The sequence below is a fragment of the Haliaeetus leucocephalus genome, unplaced genomic scaffold, assembly GCF_000737465.1.
Source record: "Haliaeetus leucocephalus isolate CR32 unplaced genomic scaffold, Haliaeetus_leucocephalus-4.0 Scaffold162, whole genome shotgun sequence".
NCBI lineage: Eukaryota > Metazoa > Chordata > Aves > Accipitriformes > Accipitridae > Haliaeetus > Haliaeetus leucocephalus.
The window spans coordinates 730,871-754,534 of NW_010972598.1; the positions used below are offsets into that span (position 1 = coordinate 730,871).

The window sequence follows — 23,664 nt, forward strand, 5'->3', positions numbered from 1 at the left end:
GTCTGTCTCCTGAAAGGCAGCTAGTAGTGTCAAATCAAGATGCGTGGTAGAATGCTCTGGAGCCCATCCTGTATGCAATGCACGCATTTAATCATGAACTTGAGTTACTCAGAAAAGACCAAACTAATAGTTTGACTGAAATATGCCAATGGACAGCAGTTGTAAAATGGACATCATGTTCAATCTACAGGTGAGCAAAGAGGTGAGGTTCTAAATCTCTATTTGCCACAATCTACCTAGTCATGTACACAGGTTTACTGTGGTCTTATCATATTTTATAATCACATCCCAGGGATGCTTATATACAAGCCCAACTGGCAGTTGTCTACCTAATGTTAAATTATTTGGCAATAAACAAATACTTCAACATTTCAACCCATTTTCTTGTTGGAGTTTTTATTCTATGAGCAAAGAAAATAAAATGGTCTGTATTGACTGGTAATTGTAAGGCAAAACCATTCAGCAGCTGAATAGATTGCTCTCAAGGTTAAGAAAACACTGACTCTTTGAGCAGGTGGTGGAGAACTCTACAGACAGGGTAAATCACAGCTGGAATTTCAAGGCTGCTGGGGCAGCGCTGTAACAGTACTTCTTGTAACAGGAAAGCAGTAATCAGAATACAAAGTTTGCCACTCTGAACTTCCAGGTGTTTAGGAAAAAGTCTTCTTACTATGGATTTATGATCTATTTGAGTGAAGGTTAGTTTGTTGGTGTTAAAAACAGAGGGAAAAAACAACTGATGGTGCATATAATTTTCTGCTATAGACAGTGCAACTACATCAATTCATCTTTCTCTCTCCCCAAGCAAAGATAGAGACACTATAAATCAAAACTCTTATGTCAGGTTTAAGGGGAGCAAGAAATATGCAAAACAGTAAATCAACACGAGGTTGCCTATACTATAGTTGGCTGTCACAACTATACTAGAAGTCAGAAGATTAATGCTGACAATTTTTATTTCCACTGCCCTAAGACTAAAAGGCAAGATTAAACACCAAGAGACTTTGGTAACAGGTGCTGAGGGATTATGGTATATGCTGCTAGCAATTTTTCTCAATGTACATGTCAGGTGTAGGGAAAGGCAGTGCCAAGGGAAGGAAATAGCCTGAGTTCCTTTTAAGTTTTCCTAAATCAGCAGGGAACAGGTGTTCATGTAACAAGGACTCTGGCACCCCAAAACCCACCTCTTAGAAATTAGAAGGCCAAACCTATCCTTAGTTAGCCTCCCCTTTTGTGCTCTACTGAAATCAGCAGGAAATCACAAGACGTGGCGAAAAGTAGAAAAGAAGTTACCTCTGTTTTAGCATAGTGTATGGAAAGCAGCAGGAGTTCAGCTTCCATACACCTAGGTACTTTTGTACTGAATGCTTGAAATCACCTAGGACAATTAGGAATACAAATCCATGAAAAATTTTCTCCTTCCTTAGCAAACCACAAAAATAATCAGTGCCTCAGTGCGATATCATCAGCATCCAATATTCTTCCCAGGAATGCAAAGCATTTATCAGTACACAACATCCAAGACATGAAGTTGCAGCAAGAATGGGGCCAGTACAGTCATTTACAGTCTAAAATGTCTCATCTGTAATAGCAGCAATCAGTGAGGTACAAATAGAGAAAGCAAACTTTAAGCTAAGGCAACATCTCAGAAACATCAGACAAAGGCCATTGCTAACTACTGAAGACAGGACGTGTCTTGGTTACCTTCCTCTGCCTCGACAGAGACTACGTAACAGAGCTTCTACAAAGCATGTACATTGCATGGAGTAGATTAAGTAGGTGTTTGCATTACTGGTTCTTTTCATTGTAATATAATCAGTTATTGACTCTAGGATTGGAGAGAGATGGACAGTGTTTGCTTACTAGCTAATGGAGTCCCTGGTTACCATAAATTTTCAGGGAGTTGTAATTGAGAAAATAAGCAGACAGAAAAAAAGGAGGGAAAAGCACATATAAATGTACTGTATTCCCAGATGAATTTTTTTAATTTAAAAATTGAACATAACTGATCATTTAAAAATTAATAGGGAAAATGAATTCTAGATGCAAGTTCACAAAGTTGTGTACATAAAAAAGTAAAAATGAAAATTATGCAAAGCACTCACACATTTACAGAAACAAAAAGTTGTAAATAAACACCACAGATCATTACAGGAATTTGAAAAACTCTAAGATTCTGCTTTTCAGGCAATATATATTAGAAAGAATTAATATAATGAATTATACTTAGGAGACAAGTATTTTAAAATAAGGAGACATCTATTTTAAAATAATCTCTTAAGCACAAAAAATTTCATGGTATGTATTCTTTGCTCTACAGTACCAGATATTCATAACATGGAATTGGGGACTGCATCACAGAGAAACAACATAGTATCTCGAAACTTCCCAAAGACAAAGGGAAGAAAGGAGAGCTTTACTTAGAAAATTATCAAGATTTCTCAAGGCTCTGAAAGGCTAGTTACACAAGAAACTCAAAATCTTGATGACCATTTCAATAACAACAGTGATTGCCATTACCATCAATACTAAACATACCATATGTGGGGCAAGTGCAGATCAGAAAACACTCACTTTGTGCAGTGCACGAAGCAGGTGTAGCATATTTCAATACGGACATATCATCAAAGTAACATACCTTTTGTGGATTGGAATCTTAATTTCTCTGTTCAATGGTCAATAAATTGTTCCTGGATAGTAATCTTTTACTTTACATTGTTCTAAATAATTATTTTTAAAACACGTTTAGTCCAGAAAACTATATTTGTTAACTTAAGGTAAACGCCCCTGTACATCTGAAGTGGATTACTTTGACACTGGGAACATGAGGAAGATTTACATCCTTTTTATCAGTTACGTACTTTGAGGCTAAGCAGATGGCACACCCCTGCAAGTATAGTATTCTATGATAATCTAAGGGCAATTTTAGCTTACTTCTTTTTGTAGCTCCATGGAACGCTCCCAAAATCCTGTTTAAAAATCAGGGTCCATTATCTGTATTTTGAGCTATGAATAAAAGCTATTGATCTGCAGCCAACATACAGCGGATCTAATTGGCATGAAGGTTCAAATTATTTCTGTTTACAGCCCAATGCCAAATTAAACATATCATAACTAGATTTCCAACCCAGGTCTAAATGTGGACACATTTTCTTACGTTTTTGTTTAAATAGCAGCAGCGTGCAAGTATCTAAAGATTCAAACACCATGGTTTCGGACATGTACCCTACAGACTTCCTATTAAAAACGGACCTTGTCTGGAATCTTGTTGCTGAACCTTTTTGTAATCAAAAGATATGAACAGATTCAAACAAAACTGCCATGGGGAATGTGTCAGCTTTGGGGGGGGGGAATCACTGGAAATTGTTTGGCACCCAAGAGAGAACTGCTATGCAAAATTAGAAATCATTCAAATATCCTTGCTTTCCCTCATCCAGATGTGGCACTTAAGTCCTAATTTTTTTATTCTGTATCAGATCATTGCCTCCACTACTAGGCACTGGCTATTCTTGCATGTAGCTCACACAGTCTTTCCTGCTAGGACATTTTTATTTTGTTTACATTGAACCATAGAAAAAGAGTATTCTTTATGCCCCAACTGCCAGCCACCTTTGGCTGCAGGAGAGTCAAGATTCCCTTCTGGTTGGCATTTACTTTATACACAAGAAATAACACCAACAACAGGAAGCAGAAATGGCCTGTTAGTTGGGGCTCTCACAGTAATGGGGAGCACAGAAAAGCAGTGACTATGAACATACATCTCCTACATTTCTGATGAATGTTGAGCAAATATGAAAAAACAGCCCCTGAAGTTGTGCACTCAAACCTAGGTGCCAATTTTAAAAATTTGTTTCATGGTCTTTCAGGTTGACCGAGATCATTGTGATTGAAATTTCCCCTACTAGTCAGCCCCAAGCCAGGCTTTGAAGGTAGAAATATTTGTGAAAATTATTTACAGATGTTTTAAAACTTGCTGCCAGCATTCCTACTGAAAGACAGTCTATGGATCTTTTATCTTAACATTCCCCTTTTTACATATTTCTTATGCAGTATATGATGAGTATGAGGGAAAAGAGTAGAAATTCTGATCAGGGTTGTTAATATGTAGTTCTTCAAAATGTCCAAGACTGACTGCAATTTAACCATTAAGTTTAGTTCGTTCAGCTAATGAAAGAAAATCTTGTTAGGTTCTGCATAGTTTAGACAGCAAGAAACCAAAATATGTTTTCACCTAAGTCTCAGAAAATAATTTTCTCTTAGGGATGTTGAGGTCACCAATATTTGACATCGAGGACTTCTCAAGCAGTGCCTAAACCAGGGAACCACTGCATGGCTTGAAAGAGCAGTTCATGAAAAAGCACTGTCATCCGAGTCATCTGCAGTTCAGACCATTTAAAAACATTTAAAACTTCAACAGAACTTTCTTCAGAAAGGCACAGGACAAGCAGCTTTCACCCTCTGGGAGATTCCAGACCTGGCTCCACATCTACTAGCATAACACTACAGCTACACCACTTACAGCCAGACTACTGATACAAATCAAATGCTTCTCCCACGGAGCTTCCCAAGCCAAAGCTGGGCTCTGTGGTACAGGGACACCCACTCCGACCCATTTCCTTCTCTACTAGCTGCTGCCTCTGTTTCTTACCTGCTTTTGCTGCCTGTGTTCTGACAAACCCTCTGTTGCAATGCCAGGAAAAGTTTGTTTTTGTGAACTTATCCCAGACCTCCGAAAAATTCAAGCCAGGACCTTAAAATGGTATGACTAATTTAAACCAATACACAGCCTTTAAGGAAAAGCCCTGGTGTTCCTGGATTCTAAGCCTTTGGGCTTTAAAAATTTTCCCCATAAGCAGAAAGATTGTGCAGACTAGCTCATTACTTTAAGTTTCAACAAAAGTCACATAATATTGCACCTGTAAGGAAAACCAGCAATCATCAAAAGTTGCGTGATAAGCTGACAGTTTATCACATACGTGCAAAAAACCAGTGAGGCATGAGATTCTGGGGTCTCTGGAGTGCTAAGTCATCAAAACAGCACAGTGGCTTTAACAAGAGGGACCCACAAATACTGTCCTCCTAAAAGCTTTGTTGTTCATGCAATATGTACCAGAATTTTTAAAAAGATTCAAAAAAGATTCTCAGGAGTGGAAGGGAAATCTGTGGAGCATTCAGCAGCATTTTGAACACAACATTCACAATACCCCTTGCCAGTAAGGCATTGCCTCACCTCCTCCTCCCCCAGCTGCCAAACCACACTGGGATGGAGAATGAGTGTGGAAAGGGTCACCAGCAGTTTTTCCAAGAATGGAGATAATTGTAACTAGAGCTTATCCCATGCTGAGTAGCTACATGTCAGTTATACATGAAGCTAAGGTTTTCTATTCTTATTTTGTCTCAAAATAAGAAGTTTTTAAAAAATCCAGACATTTCTGCATTTCATTTGGAAAACATGCCTTGCTACACCTACAACAGTAGCATTGTGTGGCCCTACTTAGTGTTCAAGCTGCATAAAGACATGGAAAATGATCCCTAGAACAGATTTTTCAGGCTACTTTCAAGATCATCTATATTCCCATTAGGCTCAATTAATCCAAATATGACTATATCTGATTTCAGACCCAGGCGGGCTTTTGTTCAAGATACACTGTTACGTTTCCTGACCAGCAACAGGAAACAATTTTCAAGACTACCATTTAAAAATATCTCCTTCTCAAAAATTTTTACCTTTTTTTGAGGTCCAAAGTGAAATGGGCTTTTAAGTTTCTCCTTTGTCCTGATGCAATAAAAGTTTTTCCTTTCCAAGAAAGCAAGCTTACTGTGACAAGGCAAACCAGGAAGAATACCAAGATGCCAAAAACTTTTAGGTATTGTATTGAAAAGCTCTGGTCCAGTTTTGAGTTCTAGTTCCTGCACCATGTTATCACCCTTTGAGAGACTATTAAAACTCTACAGCCCAGTCACAACAGAGAAGTTTTATTCAGAAGGGCAGGCTTGTTTATGCAGTAGCCAGGCCAAAGCTGAAGTCAGAGTCCCAGAAATTTTCTCCATATGGAAACCAGCATAGACAGGAACAAGGTTCAGTACAATGCTCCTTGACCTGCTAGAGCTTTACAAAGATACCAGGGAGATGAGAAATGGAAGGCCCTTCCCTCAGTTCTTTGGCACCATCAGCACCAGCATATTACTCCTCTCTTAACTGGAGGTGGCACACTCCTACATTGCGCTTGGAGGGCACAAGGCAAGAGGTTAGTACACCTGAGACTGCGATGGCCCAAAAATGCAGTGCATCTTATGACAAAGATCCAAACTAGAGGCAAAAGTTTACTCATGTAAAAATCCTAAAATGCTCTTTTTGTGTAAAGAATCTTACCATTATTTCACATTCACTAAATGAATTATTTTCATCACAAATGTGTACTAAGAAGCAAGATAATGGTAAATTAGCATGGATTGGAGGCTATCTGAGACAAAAATGAGTGATAACCCTGAACAGAAAGGCAAATTTGGTGTTTATCTTTAGAAGTACAATCGATTGAATTCAGTTTCTGTGTCAGAATCACCATTAGAAATTCATTATTCCTACCTGTATCATCCATTATTCATAAGCCTACCAGCAGAGCACTTTGGACAGTTTTCAGTGTTTGTTCCTTTAAAACGCTCACATACTGTCCCATGGGAATCCTGACATATCATAAGTTCTCTTGCAGCGATATCCCAACAAATGACAATTCACAGGTTACAGCCCCTTTAGCTGGCTTGGAAATCTGTCAGCTATAGATCATGAAACATAACAGTCAAGTACTGAGACAACTGATAAGTCTCCTGGCTTTTCAAAAGATTGAAAGTCACTGTGGCCTTCAGACACTTCTCCATGGCTCAATGCCAGCTGTAAGCCAGTCAAGTGAGTATCACTGTTAGGCTAGTAGTGCCTGAGAACAGAAAAATTATGAGCTCCCAGTATTGCACTCCTGATGCTTCTCAAGTAATTACAACCAAAAGTTCCCATGGATGCCTTGACATTTCTTCCATACTGCAGCATTTTAGTTAATTGGGTTTTTTCCTGATGATGGATGACTTTCATATCTGAACCTCATCTGAGGTTTGCTTTCCTTGTTGGGAACTTAGAGTGGAATACTGTGGGACATTATTCAAATTTCAAAAGAATATTTTCTACTCTTCTACTTCCAACTTCGGCTTCACATTAGCAAATTTCCCTAGCTATATTTCTTACTTACTGACCATGAAAACATCATATGTGACACACGTTCAAAAAAAACAGGCATAGCTGCTAGTCAGTACTCCATGTGCCACTTACAATCAGAAAAAGCAAAAGGTTAGAATTCATATGCCTGGTACAAATGACTGTTTCATATTGTGAACAGCGCACCACATTAATGAGTTTGACAACCAGTGCCTTCTACTTTGTATTTCATAATACACATACATGTGGGTTTTTACGCTTCTTACCACCACTTTACAAAAATGCAAATAGACACCTAAGTTGTAAAACAAAAATTAATGAGAGATCCACATTTTGAAAACAAGTTGTGCATTTTCTTGTCAAAAGGTCAAGCAGTGAACGACTGACTTGGATTTGCTGCTCAAACTGTCAGCAGATGATATAACTTGAAGTCCAGAACAAAACTGACTTATATAAGTGATGTTAATGTAATTATGCAATACCCCAAACTGAACCAGGCATTTTTGTCTTGCTAAGTACAGTTTAAAAATAAACAGTCTAAACATGAGATCTCTGCTGGGCCAAGCACACCCAAGAATTCAAACCATCAGCTAGAAACTTAAGAGTTCTTCTTAAAGTGCTGTGATACACACTACGGATTTTGAGTAAATTTAATTAGTTTCCTACATTTCAGCAGAGTATATTAAGAGCAAATGAATTCTCTCAGCATAAAACAGTGAAACAATGAAGAACAAATGAGTTAAACCATCTTCATAAATCAATTCATGCTAAAATATGTGCTAATCCCAATCTGCACTCTGGTTAGATATTACCATATGAGTACATTCAGCAACTTTAATTTAAACTTGAAGTTAAACAGAAAAGGGCAGCAAATTGAGACCACTGTCATCATTCACACTTGCTATTGCAGCATCACATCTGTAGAGAAAAAATGGCAGAGCTGCCCCAAACAATATTCACTGGATCTTCTAAAATGCTATTCTTAATCCTCTTAATGACTCACTTGTGTGACACTGACTGAACATATGCAGTCCTCATGTTTGTGAGGAAAAATAGGAGAGGAAAATCTTCTTTCCAGATTTACAGAGCCCAACAACTTCATAAGTTTTCCATTTACCTTTAAAATAAAATAGAATCATGTGGAATTACTAATAGTTGGCTCTCTAAAGGGTAGGAAATTAATCTGAATATGCCTGAGGTGTTCACTCCAAAGTTCACTCCATGTTTTGAAATTCACATCTCTCACTGGACTGGATTGGAAGTGCTGTAAAAATAGCTTATTCTCTTATTTCATTACTTCCACAACTCTTCCCAAGTCAGTCTTGTAATTATTGAAAAGCATTAAGAGACAAGGATTATTTCAACTTCTTCAGTTACATAAGGATTCAACTGGGCTAAAAAGATTATATTCTGCAAATGCAGATTATGTCCTGCAGAGCATATTTCTGCACAGAAAAATATTTCCATTGTTGATAATGGATATTTCACTTATTAGCTGCTATGCCCATTAAGCAAACCATTTTTACTGAAAAATTAATAAAGACAGTCATAAGATTTTTTTTAACAAAACTTTATCTCGCTGAGATTTTTCTGAAACATTGGCTGAATATTCAACAGAAGGGGTGCTCTAAGGCTGAATTTAGGCCCTCAGGTCAACTCAACAGCACGGCAGGGACAGAAACTGAAATCAGAAACCTTAACTTTTCAGTTTGAAAATGGAAATCTTGATAATTTCCCTAGATGGAAGTAAATTCAATAAAGCCTGAAGGTTGCCTGCCGAACAGAACTATCCACCTCCAGTTAGCTCTACAATTAATTGCCTATCTCAGAAAATTACTTGGATGGGCCCTTCTCATCCAGGGATACACCCCTCCAAAAATGTCACTAAATCGGGTATTATTTTGGGAGCACAATCACATCTTAACCCAAATCAAGAATTAAAGGGACATTTTGCAGAAGAGGGTAGAAGTATCATCCCCATCTTACAGACAAATGCATACAGGTGGATTAAACAACATTTTCATGGTAATTCCTGCAAGTTTGTGATAGATCTGTATCTATAGCCATGTTTCAACATGTGTGCTGTAGTCTGTCAACCCCACTTCTTCACTACAGAATCATCTCCTTTGAAAGAAATTATGTTTCCAGGGAAGGAAAAGCTGAGAAATCTCTCTTACCTGGCAAAAAATGATGCTGCCACGGAGGTGCCTGTGGATACTTCACTGGCAACATATGTGCTCTGGGAAGCAGGGAAGCTGTACAAGGAGGGTTTATCTGCATTGTAGCGGTTCAATGCTGCTTCAGTCAGGCCCTCTCGACTAGTCTCTGTCATAAGCTGAGATATCTGAAGACAGAAAAAAACAGAAGTGTCATCAGCTAAAGCTCACTAGCTGACCCCTCCTCATCCAGAAGTACCGCTGGGTTGCAGATGGAGTAAGAGAGGCATTCCATTCACTACATCTTTGCTGCTTTGTGAACAAGTTTATTGCTTCTGTCATGCTGATCTACAGTACTTTGGCTCAGCTCTAACCTTGTCTGCATTAAAACTAATGGGATAAATTCATCCCATCACTAGAAATGTCAATAATGTCTATGCCTTTCCATCCATATGGAAAAGAAAGAGTAAAGCATAATCCTTGCTCAGTTTTACCTCAGGGTACAAGAAAGACAGCTTAGATACGTGTAATATATTTACATTTTACTTCAGGAAAAAAAAATACATTTGTTTGCCTTTGTAAAATAACAGCAGTAGTGTATTAAGTATTTTTGTTACCTTTCTCCAGAAAAGCCAGCACGCAGCATAGGAAGGAGTCCCTTGGGATCCTAGACTATTTATCATCTCTCTGGAAAATTGGGATCATTACCACTCACTTTCACTGGCTTTCTTAAAAGGTTTTAAATATCCCGTGATTTCATTCTTCTGATGGCCCATTTGACATTTTTTCCCCTGTTAGGAAGCCTCATCTCAGCCATCCATTGTCTGGAAAAAGCATACGGAGTTTAACCAGCCTTGACCCAGCTCTCCCCAAATTAACTGAAAGATCTTTATTGAGTTCAGAGAAAGCTAGGTCAGCCCTGTTGAAGTACTTCTTCAAAACTTTGATTTCAGTTTCTTGACTATTACTTCTGCATGAACTTACAGTGGTGTGATGTCATCTATTGTACTTAATGCAATTTCTAACAACTTCGCTTTCCTCTTTCCCTCATTTCAACCACAAATAACTTTTGTTAGCTAACGCGTGTCACGAAATTGCAACATATGCCTAAAAAGAACACTCCCAAATTATTGCTAGCAATTATCCAGGTGTACCTTCCTTCCTCCTGCAAAACGTTTGCAAGAACCCATCTCTCGCATGTTCAATTTCAGTTCTCATGCCTATCCTTACCACCACAATAACAACAGAACATCTTCGTGAGGCACATCAAGAAAGGCACTTGAGATCATCCTGTAGTTCTTTTTCCGGTTAGGCTTGCTTTATTTCAGCTATTAAACATTTTAGTTATTAAAGGCAAAGTTGAAGAACTGTGATTTGTATTTGGGAGGGGAAGAGACATGTCATATGGCAACATTTTTTAGATCAACTCTCAAGCCACCTCTGTTCCTTTTATAGAGAATTGTTACCCATTCTACTATGGCTAAGAGGGTAATCTAAGAGTTTATCCTTATTTTACATATTTTTAGGCCAATCAGTTTAATGCTTCAAGAACAGGAATGCTAAACTAGTCACTCTATTTCATGAGGAACCAGTAAAATTGCTGAAAGTGCCCCTATCATGTTAGTCACACACTGAGCCCTTCTAATTTACCGATTCACTACACTGAATGAGCAGCGCTCTCAGAAGCTGAAATCCTGGATTTAAATCATCTCGTACTACTGTTAAAAAGCAGGAATTTAGGCTGGCTGCCAGGATACCTCCCTACATTTCCAGCATGCAGGCAAACAGATATTTGTTCTTCAGTGTTCTGCTAACCTATGTATGTCCACTTGGGGCATCCAATACACTTGAATTCACTAAGCAATAATTCCTCAAGTTTTCCATATTTTTTCTAACTCAGCTATTTATGTTTGCAGTGAACTAGCACAAGACTCTCCCCTATCCCCTCAAATTATCCTAAAACCAGTTTCATCATCTAACATGTTGGGAACTGCTAGGTAGACAGATTTAAAAAGCTCTCCCTTCAGAGCAGAGTACACCTATAAACCTAACCTCATCCTAGTATCTCCAATTCATATATCTGAAAATCAGGGATGGATCATCATTAATCAATTGCCTTTGCTGACAGTGTCACCAGGAAGTGCCACTCACTTCCATAGCAACCTGACAACAGTTAAGAAGTTGATGAGTTGGCTTATCTCAACTACAATCTCAATTGCAATCATAACCTCCCATCTTCTGCTAAATAAAGATTTGCAGCCTCAAATACGAATTTCCATAGCCAGTGCAGCACATTTCTGTTGGTGTCAGCAGATCCCCTGAAGTTGCAAGATGGTGAGGCTTGAGAGAGGCAATTCATCCAACTGCAAAACAGGAAAGGATTTGTGTGTCTTGGTGTTTTGGACACCCAGAAAACATCCATCATGATATGGGCATAAAAGCAGTAACTAAATTATTTTGGCAGTTATAGAAACATTCAGGTGATCCATGCCCATGTTCATAAGTCCTATTAATATGAACAGCACAGAGCAAACAGAGCAACAAAAAGCCTCAAACTGATTGTGGAAATTGCCTGAAAGGTATTACTCTGAAGCTTCCTCAAAAGCTGATTAGATGCTTGGTTTACGAGTTTTTGAATAATGAGTTCTTAAATACAAGCACTCCAGAACAATTACTCTCATACCAAAGAGACATGAGATTCTTTTAGAAAGATATAAATATAAACCATTCCCCCACACCTATGGACCCAGAGAGAAATAGATACTAGTCAGCAAATGGAATGTTAATGCTTTCTAATAAATGGGGATGAAGATCTTATAAAGCCTGTATTTAGGTCACATTTTCTCATAGTAGAATGCAAAGGAACTGAAGAAGCACCTGGAAATAATCAAACATTTACAAATTCTGTATTTGTGGAGTACCACACTATCCATATGACAGAGACGGAAGACAGATAAATAATACTAGTTTTAGGAATTGCATATACTATGGACAGATGCAGAATGGGGTTGTTTCTATATAAATGTAGGCTTTTCAGTAGCACTGTGATTTTGTCATGTGTCCTACACAACAGTCCAAGTACTACAGGGATGGTCAGCTGCTCAAACTGCAAGCTGTGAAACATCTGTATGGTACTATGCTGGTTTCAGCTGGGACAGAGTTAATTTTCTTCCTAGTAGCTGGTATAGTGTTTTGTCTTGGATTCAGTATGAGAAGAATGTTGATAACACACTGATGTTTTCAGTTGTTGCCAAGCAGCGTTTAGACTAAGTCAAGGATTTTTCGGCTTCCTATGCCCAGCCAGCAAGAAGGCTGGAGGGACACAAGAAGTTGGCAGGCGACACAGCCAGGAGAGCTGACCCAAACTGGCCAAAGGGGTATTCCATACCATGTGACATCATGCCCAGTATATAAACTGGGGGGGAGCGAGCTGGGAGGGATAGCTGCTCGGGAACTAACTGGGCAGTTCGGCGAGTGGTGAGCAACTGCATTGTGCATCACTTGTTTTGTATATTCCACTTCTATTATTATTATTATTATTGTCACTTTATTATCATTATTAGTTTCTTCCTTTCTGTCCTATTAAACTGTTCTTATCTCAGCCCACGAGTTTTACCTTTTTTTCCCCCGATTCTCTCCCCCATCCCACTGGGTGGGGGGAAGTGAGCGAGCAGCTGCGTGGTGCTTAGTTGCTGGCTGGGGGTAAACCACGACAGGTACTGACCCCCAGAGCCTGCTGGAGAGGCAGCAACTCTCCTTCCCATTCATTCACACAGCTTGCTTTGTTACAGAAAACAGGAAGCTACTGTTGACATTGATATTGATGTATTATCTGTGAAAAGCAGCATTCCAGTGTAAACAGCCATGTCAGAGAGCCCTCCCTGAGCTGCCCTGGATGGACACTCATAATGGGGCATGTTGGGCTTGTAAGCACCCTCTTGATACCGAGGGTCCAGCACCACTGCCTGGTTTCCTTACCTATGCTGGCACACTTCCTGGGTAAAAATCCATTTCTCAGTATGAACTCTGTCAGAACTAAACTCCCAAATACACATACTGTCTGTCCTTGAGCTCCATCAATTTACTGTTTGCCTCAGCAGGGACACTTCTTAGTTGACAGTGTATTACAAGGATACCAAAATGGGAACATACTTTATTTTACCTAACGCAAGACAGACAAATTAAGACAAAAAAAGAACTGGCTTAAACCACAGTCCAGGATCTCCTAATCTAGGAATGGTTTCCAGTTTTAGCACTTGCTTACTTTGTCAGCCAATGTGGGATTTTTCAACAGTGAAATGTCTCTAGAAGCAATGAAAGCTGAAATGTTTCCCTGAATTTCAAACATTCTACTATTCCTTAGATGGGAAGCCTGTAACACCACTTGATGTTATACAGGTAAAAGCCCACAGAAGTACCCTGTGATACTGCAACACTCATAACCTCAAGCAGAACATCAGGTTTTGCTTGAACGAGTTCCTCAAGTCACTCTATTGCTATCTTTTCTTTATATCAAAGCAAGAACAGGATGATAACAAACTAGAACTTGATACTTAATTATGGAATTGTCCCTTTGGTCAGGCAGCCAGTGGAGATGAAAGGGCAAAGACAGTGCTATGCCAAATTCTGGGCCAGGCTGGGAACCTTTTTTGTGTCCAGTACTTATCAGAGTATTGTTTATACTGCACAAATTTGTACATCCGGGTCAATCCACGGGCTGAGTACCTCACTAGACACCTAGACACATGCCCACAATATTTGACTAATAAGTCCTCACTTATTCCCAGAATTCAAAATATATACAAAAAGTAGTAGGCAGAAAGAAGTCCAGAGAATTCATATATCCAGAGACTACTGACTTCGAGTCAGTTCTGTTGCATTTCTTTCTTTTGCCTTGTAGATCAGACAGTGTAGAAATCATTTAAATTATTATACTAAACTGAAGAGTGGGCTTTGGAGGTAATCTTACCATCTCATTTACTCTGTCCTCCAGTCAAAGTGCCAAATTATCCCTTTCTGCTCTGACATTGCTCACTGAAGTCCACACATACACAAACTTGATTAAATGCACCTGGGATATATCAAGCATTTAAGGAAAAATACTCATAGAACAGACATTTCCAAAGCTCTTCGATAATTTCTTTTTTTTCCCCATCCCACTTCAAAAGACAGAGTTGAAAATTACACTTTGAACATTAAGAAACTCAGACTCTTGTTCGGGTTTGTTTTTTTTTTTGCCTTCCCCACTCCCCCCCACCTGCCAATAATGTATGCCTGGCAAGTACAGTTCATGTAAATCTGCCTCAGTGTCGCTGTCTCTCTCACTAGATACTGTTTCTGGATTTAAGGGGGAAAAGAAGAATCAGTTCCTCAGTTCTCTTCTGTGCGTATCCACATAGCGTATATGTGAGGTTGAAGATCAGTTAATAGGATATATTTTGAGAAATTCCTTTATTGAATTGTTGGCAGCACATCACTGCCTGGATAAGCAGCGAAAAGACAAAGCATGGAACAACGCAACCTTTCATGCCTCAATAAAAACCTTTTAAGTGCACATGGAACAAGACAGATGTCCCTCCCAAGGCCCCATTTTTTTTCTCCTGTCTCATAAAAGCAAGGCATCCATTAACCTCCTCTTCCACTGCTTTCTGACAGTATACTGCAAGAGCTGGAGATAAGTCATGATTTAAATTCTCTACTTCATAGGAAAAAGATGGCTCTGCAGTTAAACCACAGGTATCAGGCAGACTAGATTCTCTTCCTACTCCAATTAAAGAGTCACTCTGTGCATAAGACTTGCCATCATGCAGTATGAGGTTAATTATATTTGCATAAGGGTGTTTTACAGCCAAGATCGTTAATGTTTCTAAAGCTCCTAACTGAGGACTCCCAACTGAAATTACTGGACAAATGGAAGTTAGCATTTATGAAAGATGTGAAACAGCCTTTGCTCTGGAGGTAGTGAAGCATTCAGGAACATCCTCAAAATCTAGTTTACATCAATGACTGACAAATGAACTGCATGCACAGAAATGTATGAAATCTATCCAGTCTGAAGGCAAATTCAAGATACAAATCTGTGTTCAAATTCACCATAAAGCAATCCTCCATGTCCAGAGATCCTAATCTCAGGAGAGAGGCTCACTAGCAAGAAGAAACTGAAGGTAAAAAGCTCTCTTTCATAAACACACGCACACTCATGAATGACTTCTTTGGCAATCCACTCTTGATTCAGAGCAGCACTGAATTTTCTGCCCAATAAATACCGATGAAGTTACTTCCTGGCTTATTTTAGGCAGTAAATGTCTACATTAACCAAGAAAAAGGTTCTTCTTAAAGACCCTCCCTTTAAAAGATGAGTGGAGGGAAGCTCTAAAGGATACCTCTCTAAGCTTTAGCACACCAAAAACATCATAAATTCTTATAAACCTGCTTAGAACACAAGCTTAGCAGCTTAATTTCAAGTTTTCCATTATGCAGTCAGGTGTTCTGGCTCTTCTGAAATATTAATCTTTTATCTTCTGTCCAACTCCTTTTGGCTCATCACAGTTTACTCTCAGTCATAACAAGATAAAGTTATTCTTCCTGTTTGGCTCAAGGAGCCTGGTTTCTGGTCTATGGAAGTGACGAAGCACTGGGAGAGGCATCTCACAGTACATCATTCACATGTGTCTTTTTTCTGACACATGTATAGAATACCAAATCTTTCCCAAGAACTAAGCGACCCTGGTTTTCCTGGGCTTGACCTACTCCTACCAATTCTTACAGGTTGAGGCAAGAACTGTAGTTTACAAATTATTTTTGAAAACTCAAAGAATTCTTCCACTTTCTTTAGTGTACAAGAGTTCGCTGTCTGATGTGACAGTGTGGTGGACTGCAGAACAAGATAAAAATCTTAAGTCTTCGGTAAGCCACCAGCTTCCCAGCCACTACAAATTTCAGCAGAATAACTTGCCTATAGGAAGCAGCATCAGAAAACAAATGGAGCAGGAGCTGACAATTCTTGAGTCTCTTCAGCATTAAGGGACGTTAATGAAGGAAATATTGGAGTTCTACTTCACCTAGACAAGGCATCTCTCAACAAGGGAATGTATCACTAAGTAGTAGGTCCTTTTCCTACAATTTGGGTATTTCATCTGAGCCCCTCTGGAAATATTGACTTCACCCCTTTTACCCAGCATGGAAGTTCTGCATTAAGTTCTACGCAGTAACAAAAAAGTGCAGCATGAACTTATGTATGGTAGCATTCAAAAGACAAGGTGACAGCTGGGATCCACTGTGCTCAGGGCCAAAAAGAAAAAAAGAGAAATGTGGATAATTTGACATTTACTATATTTCATTTTCATAATTTCAGAGTATTGTTGGGAGAGGTTAGCATGTGAAAATAGAAAAGGGAAATACTTAAGAGTCAGTTTCAAATATCATTGTTAAATACAGCTTCAAACGCTTTGAGATAAATCTGGTAGAGTGTTTAATGAACTACCAGTAAATTGAAGTGGGGTCTTGGGGGCAGAAGGAAAGAGGAATCTTGTGCTGCCCACACAACTATCAAATTAACTTTAACGCACCCTTCACAGGGCAAAAAGGGACAATTACACCATTCAATCAGAGCAACTTGAAAGTGGTGGGGATCTGCTAAGTCTGCCATCTTTAATATACCACAGAGTATACTCTGTATCTGTCACAACTCACTCACTACAACAGAGGTGACACTTCAGAAATTATTCAGGACAAAATCCACCTTTAGAAAAAATAATTTTGAAATGGTAGCAAGTTCTTGTAGATAAGGGCTCTGGCATAGTCTTATAGCATCTTGCCATTTGATTATGACCTTTTTCTCTCATAGCAGAATACTAAGCTACTATAGCTCGAGACCACTGCAACTGCTGATATAGACACTGTGAGCAAGAGGCTGAAAAAGGACATGCATAAAGTCTGCTGCATTCAGTCTCTTTCTTGGATGTAGACATACCAAATACTGCTTAGCAAAGGCAACTGACTACTCATTGTGAATACTGAAACTCTAGAGAGGGTCCTTGGGCATGCTTCGCTCCTGCTTTATTCAAATCTGCACATAAAATCTGAAATACTGATCTAGCAGAAGGGGCTACCATAACAGCACAGATTTTGTGCCTAAATGCAAAACAGTGCACCTTAGAAGGAGTCAGGTTTTTTCAAAGGGGGAATCACTGGGATGACAAGAATGCTGATTATGCTTTGCATCTAACAAGGAAGAGTCAGACTCTATTTAGCATAAACTACTTTTACTTAAACATTACTTAAGCTACCATGACAGCACCTAGAGCTTAATTGCAACCTCCAGCTTCCTGCTGTCCAAAAGCAAGATGACCTTTGACTGTTGCAGCCACCTCCCATGTCCCCCTATAAACAAGATAGCTATTTAACACAGATCCAGTGCACTCCCCAGCACAGATGAAATCCCAATTTCCACAGACATGGGCACATTCTCCCATTAAAACTGCCATGATACAGTTAGTTCCATCTCATGCTCAAGAACCCATACCATTAAATGAAATAGTTTACAGCAAATCACTGAATAAGATCAGCTACTTAGAGGCTGATCCAACAGCTGATCAGACATCCAAATAACGATAGATTTCTCTACTGTAAGACATTTTCCTCTGATTCTTCCTCCTAAGAGTTCTACCTTACAAAAGAGTATTTTGGAATTTTTTTATTTTATGCTGTATTTTCCATTGTAAATAATGACACTATTTTCTCAGTGTATTGGGTCTGGCTGAGATGGAGTTAATTCTCCCCATAGTAGCCCTCGTAGTGCTGTGCTCTGCATTGGTAGCTAGAAAGGTGTTGATAACACACCAGTGTTTTGGCTACTGTTGAGCAGTGCTGACACAGCATCGAGGCTGTCTCTCCAACATTTTTGCCCCCCTCAACGGCAGGCTGGGGCTGGGCAAGATCTTGGGAGGGGACATAACCAGGACAGCTGACCTAAACTAACCAAACAGATATTCCATACCATACGACGTCAGCTCAGATATAAAAGCTAAGTAAAGGGAGACAGAAGGGGGGGGCATTTTTGTCTTCCAGAGCAACCACTACGCGTACTGAAGCCCTGCTTCCCACAAAGTGGCTAGACATCACCTGCTGATGGGAAGTAGAGAATAACATCATTTGTTTTTCTTTGCTTTCACACGCAACCTTTGCTTTCATTTTATTAAACTGTCCTTATCTTGACCCACAAGCTTTTTGTTTTATTTTCTCCCCCCTGTCCAGCTGAGGAGGGGGAGTGATAGAGCGGCTTTGGTGGGCACCTGGCGCCCAGCCAGGGTCAACCCACCACACGCAGCCATCCAGTATTCTCCCTCTTAGTTTCACTCATTCACTCTGCACATTCTTGCCCTAGGCTTTTGAACTGAAACGCAAAGCAAAACAAAACCAAAACCATACAGTACAACAGTACTGCCTGAAAATCTGTGAGTTACTTCTTGAGCACACTCTCCTCAAAAATACCAAATAAGAATTGCATTGGCAACAATGAAAGCTTTATTATAAAACAGGAAATCTGCTCTATTAAGCCTATGACAATAGTTCATTTGCTTGATCAGCAAATTCCCATACAGACCTTAACTTGGTAAATATAAGTTGATGCACATTCCGAAGCAACCTCCACTACTGAGACATGAGAGACATAGACTCATTTTAGTCAAGCTTAGCAATGAATTCACTTTTCTTAGTTTGCCAGTGCCCTCCTGAACTAAGTAATCCATGGAAGAAATAGTTAGCACTCTATCTACATCAAAAGCAATCAGTATATTGAGTCTGAAATAGTATTGACCAAGCCTGCTTCTTGCTCGCTTACTTTGTACCAATATATTTATTAAGCAGAAAAGCAAACAGACGAAAAAAATATTGGAGAAGGGGAAATTGCATGATCTGAAGCATTCAAGACAGCAAATATCTACCTCAAGTGAACTTAGCCCTTGTATAGAAGTTGCAGATTCTAGTCTGCAGTGCTCCTTTAGTCTGAGTGACATAGCCTGCAAATTTTATTTATTGGCTACTACTTCATTATCAAACTATTTTCTGAAAGGTAAGGCCTCTACCTTGTTAGAAAAACACAACAGCTGTCATAGCTCACCTTCCTCAATGCCTTCAATGCTTTCTGATGTCCATTCAGGATCATGCCAGCCTCTCCTATTGCTCCCCAAGGAAGCTACAGGCAGGGTAGCCATCCTGGGATGTAAATGTGCTCACCCTCCATACCCCAGAGCTCCCTCGGTGAAGCAGACTCCCCATGGGCAGACCCCTGCAAGACTGTGAGCTATCCCTTGTGAGTAAAGCACCACCAGCTAGACCCAAATATGCCTCTCATTCATGAAGCTCCACCAGCCAAGTCTCTGTGGACAGAGCAGCAATGTGAGGGTTCCCAGTTGGCATATTCCCATACTTACTCTGCAAATGAAAAATAGGAACAGCAGCTAGCAAAAACAGGTTCTGGTCTCAGTTTTGTGTCTCTAGGCATTTCAGCAATGCAAAAAGATACTGTGCAGCAACACAATAAAACTGCTTCCTTTCTCGTCAAGAAGACAACAATAACATGGCAAGCTGCGGGAAAGCTGAGGCCACCTATAGCTTTCAGAAGTTTTTTTTAAATCTACTTTTATTAAGGTGCTAATTCTCCTAATTACCTGTATATCTTGCTGCTGCATTATAAAGCTGTGCAGCTGGAAATTAATTGGATCTTTTTCTACTATGACTTTTATTTGCTATCAGATTCGTACCATTTCACAAGAGAAAAGGCCTTTCTTTTGCGTGGCTCAAAGTTGATTTTGAACATCCGTATTCAGCAACCACACCGTAATCCCTTGTTGCATCAGCTACCTTTTAAGACCTCAAGAGCCACGCTAATTGTGCTGAAATAACTAGTGACGCAATGAAGAGTGTGTGTGGACTATGAAAGATGAGCACATCTGAATTCTGTCTGTACACATGGGGGAGCAGCTAAATGAAGTAACTGCACTTCTGAAGCTGAGGCACAAGTCTCTCCAGTTCACTACGTGCAGGAGTGTCCTGGTTTCAGCTGGGATAGAGTTAACTGTCTTCCTAGTAGCTGGTACAGTGCTGTGTTTTGAGTTCAGTATGAGAAGAATGTTGATAACACACTGATGTTTTCAGTTGTTGCTCAGTAGTGTTTAGACTAGAGTCAAGGATTTTTCAGCTTCTCATGCCCAGCCAGGGCACCTGACCCAAACTGGCCAACAGTGTATTCCATACCATGGGACGTCCCATCTAGTTTAGGAACTGGGAAGTGGGGGGGCAGGGAATCGCCGCTCGGGGACTGGCTGGGTGTCGGTCGGCGGGTGGTGAGCAATTGCCCTGCGCATCATTTGTACATTCCAATCCTTTTATTACTACTGTTGGCATTTTATTAGTGTTATCATTATCATTATTAGTTTCTTCTTTTCTGTTCTATTAAACCGTTCTTATCTCAACCCACGAGTTTTACTTCTTTTCCCAATTTTCTCCCCCATCCCACTGGATGGGGGGGAGTGAGTGAGCGGCTGCGTGGTGCTTAGTTGCTGGCTGGGGTTAAACCACGACAAGGAGTAATACATTTGTTATGAAAAGAAACTTTTATTTCTCTGATCAGTTACTAACCTGCCAGCAATGTCAAGGCACCATAAGAAGTTCAAATCTTACTGTAGCTGTTTCCCTATCACAAACAGTGATCTGTAAGGCATTGATCTTTCACTTGTCAGTTGACAAGAACAGGTCTAGAAGCTACCAGAGTGTGTCAGCATGTGGGCTTAACTTAAATGGCAGTATTGACCCAGAAAGCAACCTCTTTCTATAGCTAGCAAGAGAGTAAGCAATAAGAAACACCATTAGTTTTTCCACACATAGGTGTATGAACTGGATCATTAGTCGTTATTTAAAAGACATTATGATCAAGTTCTACCATGAAAACACATGAGGAGAGGGAACTACTTCATTTCCAGTATGAAAAAAATCTGACAGGCTTAGAGATTCCTGCAATGATTATTGCATAAGAATGTGGCATAATGCAAATTCAGCCCACACACATAATGACCTCAAGATCTGACCTTTTTGGGGGGTAAGATCAGTATACATCTGACAGGTCTCTTACCCAGCTGCTCATGGAAAAGTGCATGGGTTTGACCCCCAGGGATCTAGCAAATGCCTTCAATCTATTTAGAAACTAGTACCATCCCAGTGGCTTCCCCATCAGAAAGAAATTATGAGTATCAGCTTTTCTATAAACTGCTGCCAAAGATTTAATTATCTTAGTGCTGGCAGATACCACAATAATACAAATTGTTTTCTCTGTGTGTTAGGTCACAAGACTATCAGTAATGTACCTTATAAAGGGAGGAACGAGAGGACTTGAATCTTGCATGAGGCATGAACTGCTGAACAAATACAAAAGAGCTGCTTGCAGGAAAGAGTCAACTCATTTAGAAGCCAGGCATATTTTGGGCCAAGCCATATAGAAACCTGGGAAATTTGAGTTGAGAGAGACTGTGAAACCTTTCTCAACTCATCAAATATTCTACATTTGAAGATTTATTCTGTAGTATCCTTTTCCATACACTTTCCTAAATCGTCTTCACATAGAAGTACGTTTTTAAAAACTGATTAAATAAAAGTTAACCTCTGACACCAATGATTGTTAATACTGCTTACGCAGCTTTCTCTTTTGCTGCCTCACTGAAATTTTAACAACTCATCATCTGAAAGGACTCTGAGGAGAGTCTTGTATACCTTATCCTTCTTTAGTGGAATAAAACTCAAGGTGCACATTTTACTGCTTTGTTAAATTTCCATCTCTCAAGACAGGTATAAGGCTCCAAGTACTCTCAGCTCTTCTGAAAATCCACTGAAACCTGCAAGCAGCAAAGAAAGCTTTAAAAAAGAAATACTGTGTTCAGATCTTAGTGTCTAGTCATCAGGTTGATGGGTCCCTTCCCTCCATTTCAATTTAGCTTAACCAATGCTACAACACATCTTCCAGTGTATTACCTGCATTTCAGTAAGACCTCTCATCCTAAAAAGAGCAATTTGTCTCATTCCTGAAGAAGAAAGCATCTTTTCTGATACCTCTGTTTGGGCTCGATTCCACAGGAAACATTTAGGACTGCAAAGTACCCAGTCTTCTGCATGAAATTTAGTTCTTAAAATGTTGTTATCAGCTTAAATGCTCACAATGAAATTAAAGTCACTGAAGTTGCACATACTCAGGTGAACCATTCAACTCATCATTTGTAATGCTGTCTAGGAGCCAGTTTTCTTTCTGAATGCTGACTAACTGGCATTGTATGAGATTATGAGGGTTCAGGCACAGAAATAAGTTGCGGTGCTGAGTCGTAACAGCAGTCCATGTGCACACCCTTAGCCTGTGGCAAACACAAGGTAATAATGATTTATCTTACAATCACTTGTCTAGACCTAAGTCAAAGAAACCAAGTCAAATTATCTTGAATTTGCTGTAAATTATGAATATGCATTCACAGTTACCATGTATTAGTAAGCTTGCTAAAAAGTTATCAAGCTGATAATGTGTCTGAGTCCCAAGACTTACATTAGGCTAGGATAGCCAGAATAGGAGCCTTTATGCAAGGTTGAATGCAGAGCTGCTCAAAAGTTACACCAAATAGTTCAGAAGGGTTCAGTGGTGGGGCTAAATGGAAGTGTGGGGGATTGGCTATTGGTCCAAAAATGCACTGAAGATGTGCAGAAGTGAAAACAAGAGAAGTACCAACAGAGTGGTCTTGCAAGAAAGGAACTTTTAGGGGGCTGAATTCCAGCTGGAAAAGGCTCAGAACTGTGAGCCTTGCACTTGCCTAGGAAACACTCATTTGTTCCCCACAAATAGAGATGTTGATACACTCTTCAGAAGTCAATAGCACATCCTTTCAATGCAAATACCTTGCAAGACCCTAACACCAGCCAACATCTCAAGTCAAAAAGCATGACAATATCATGTTCCTCTTTTCCCACAGGGAAACAGCATTTAGCTCAACGTCCGTGCTGAAAACTTCCACCATAGCAGTGAATTGCACAAATCATGGCCTAATCCACCATCTCACAATGTAACAGTCATGCTGAATTGCATTGCCCTTTGGCTTTGTGTAGCTGCCTTCCCCTTTTCTGGCCCTACTATTAATAGTCCCTTGCAGGTGTTCCTTCTTTCACGGTACCAACATGGAGATGTGGTAATAGCTAATTTCACAGTTATCAGTGCTAATGGGAGCTGCCATGAAATTGTCTCATTTCCACAGGAGTCAGTATGCAGTTGCTAAA

At 39.7% G+C, this 23,664-nt stretch overlaps 1 protein-coding gene across 1 annotated transcript in view; it reads right to left on the reverse strand.

Annotated features, from left to right (window-relative positions):
- KIF26B (kinesin family member 26B) overlaps nt 1-23,664 on the reverse strand; it is a 309,916-nt gene that overhangs the window by 175,272 nt on the left and 110,980 nt on the right. The window contains exon 4 of the mRNA XM_010562587.1: nt 9,382-9,548. Coding sequence (XP_010560889.1) covers nt 9,382-9,548 — 167 coding nt within the window. The remainder of the gene's footprint in view (nt 1-9,381; nt 9,549-23,664) is intronic.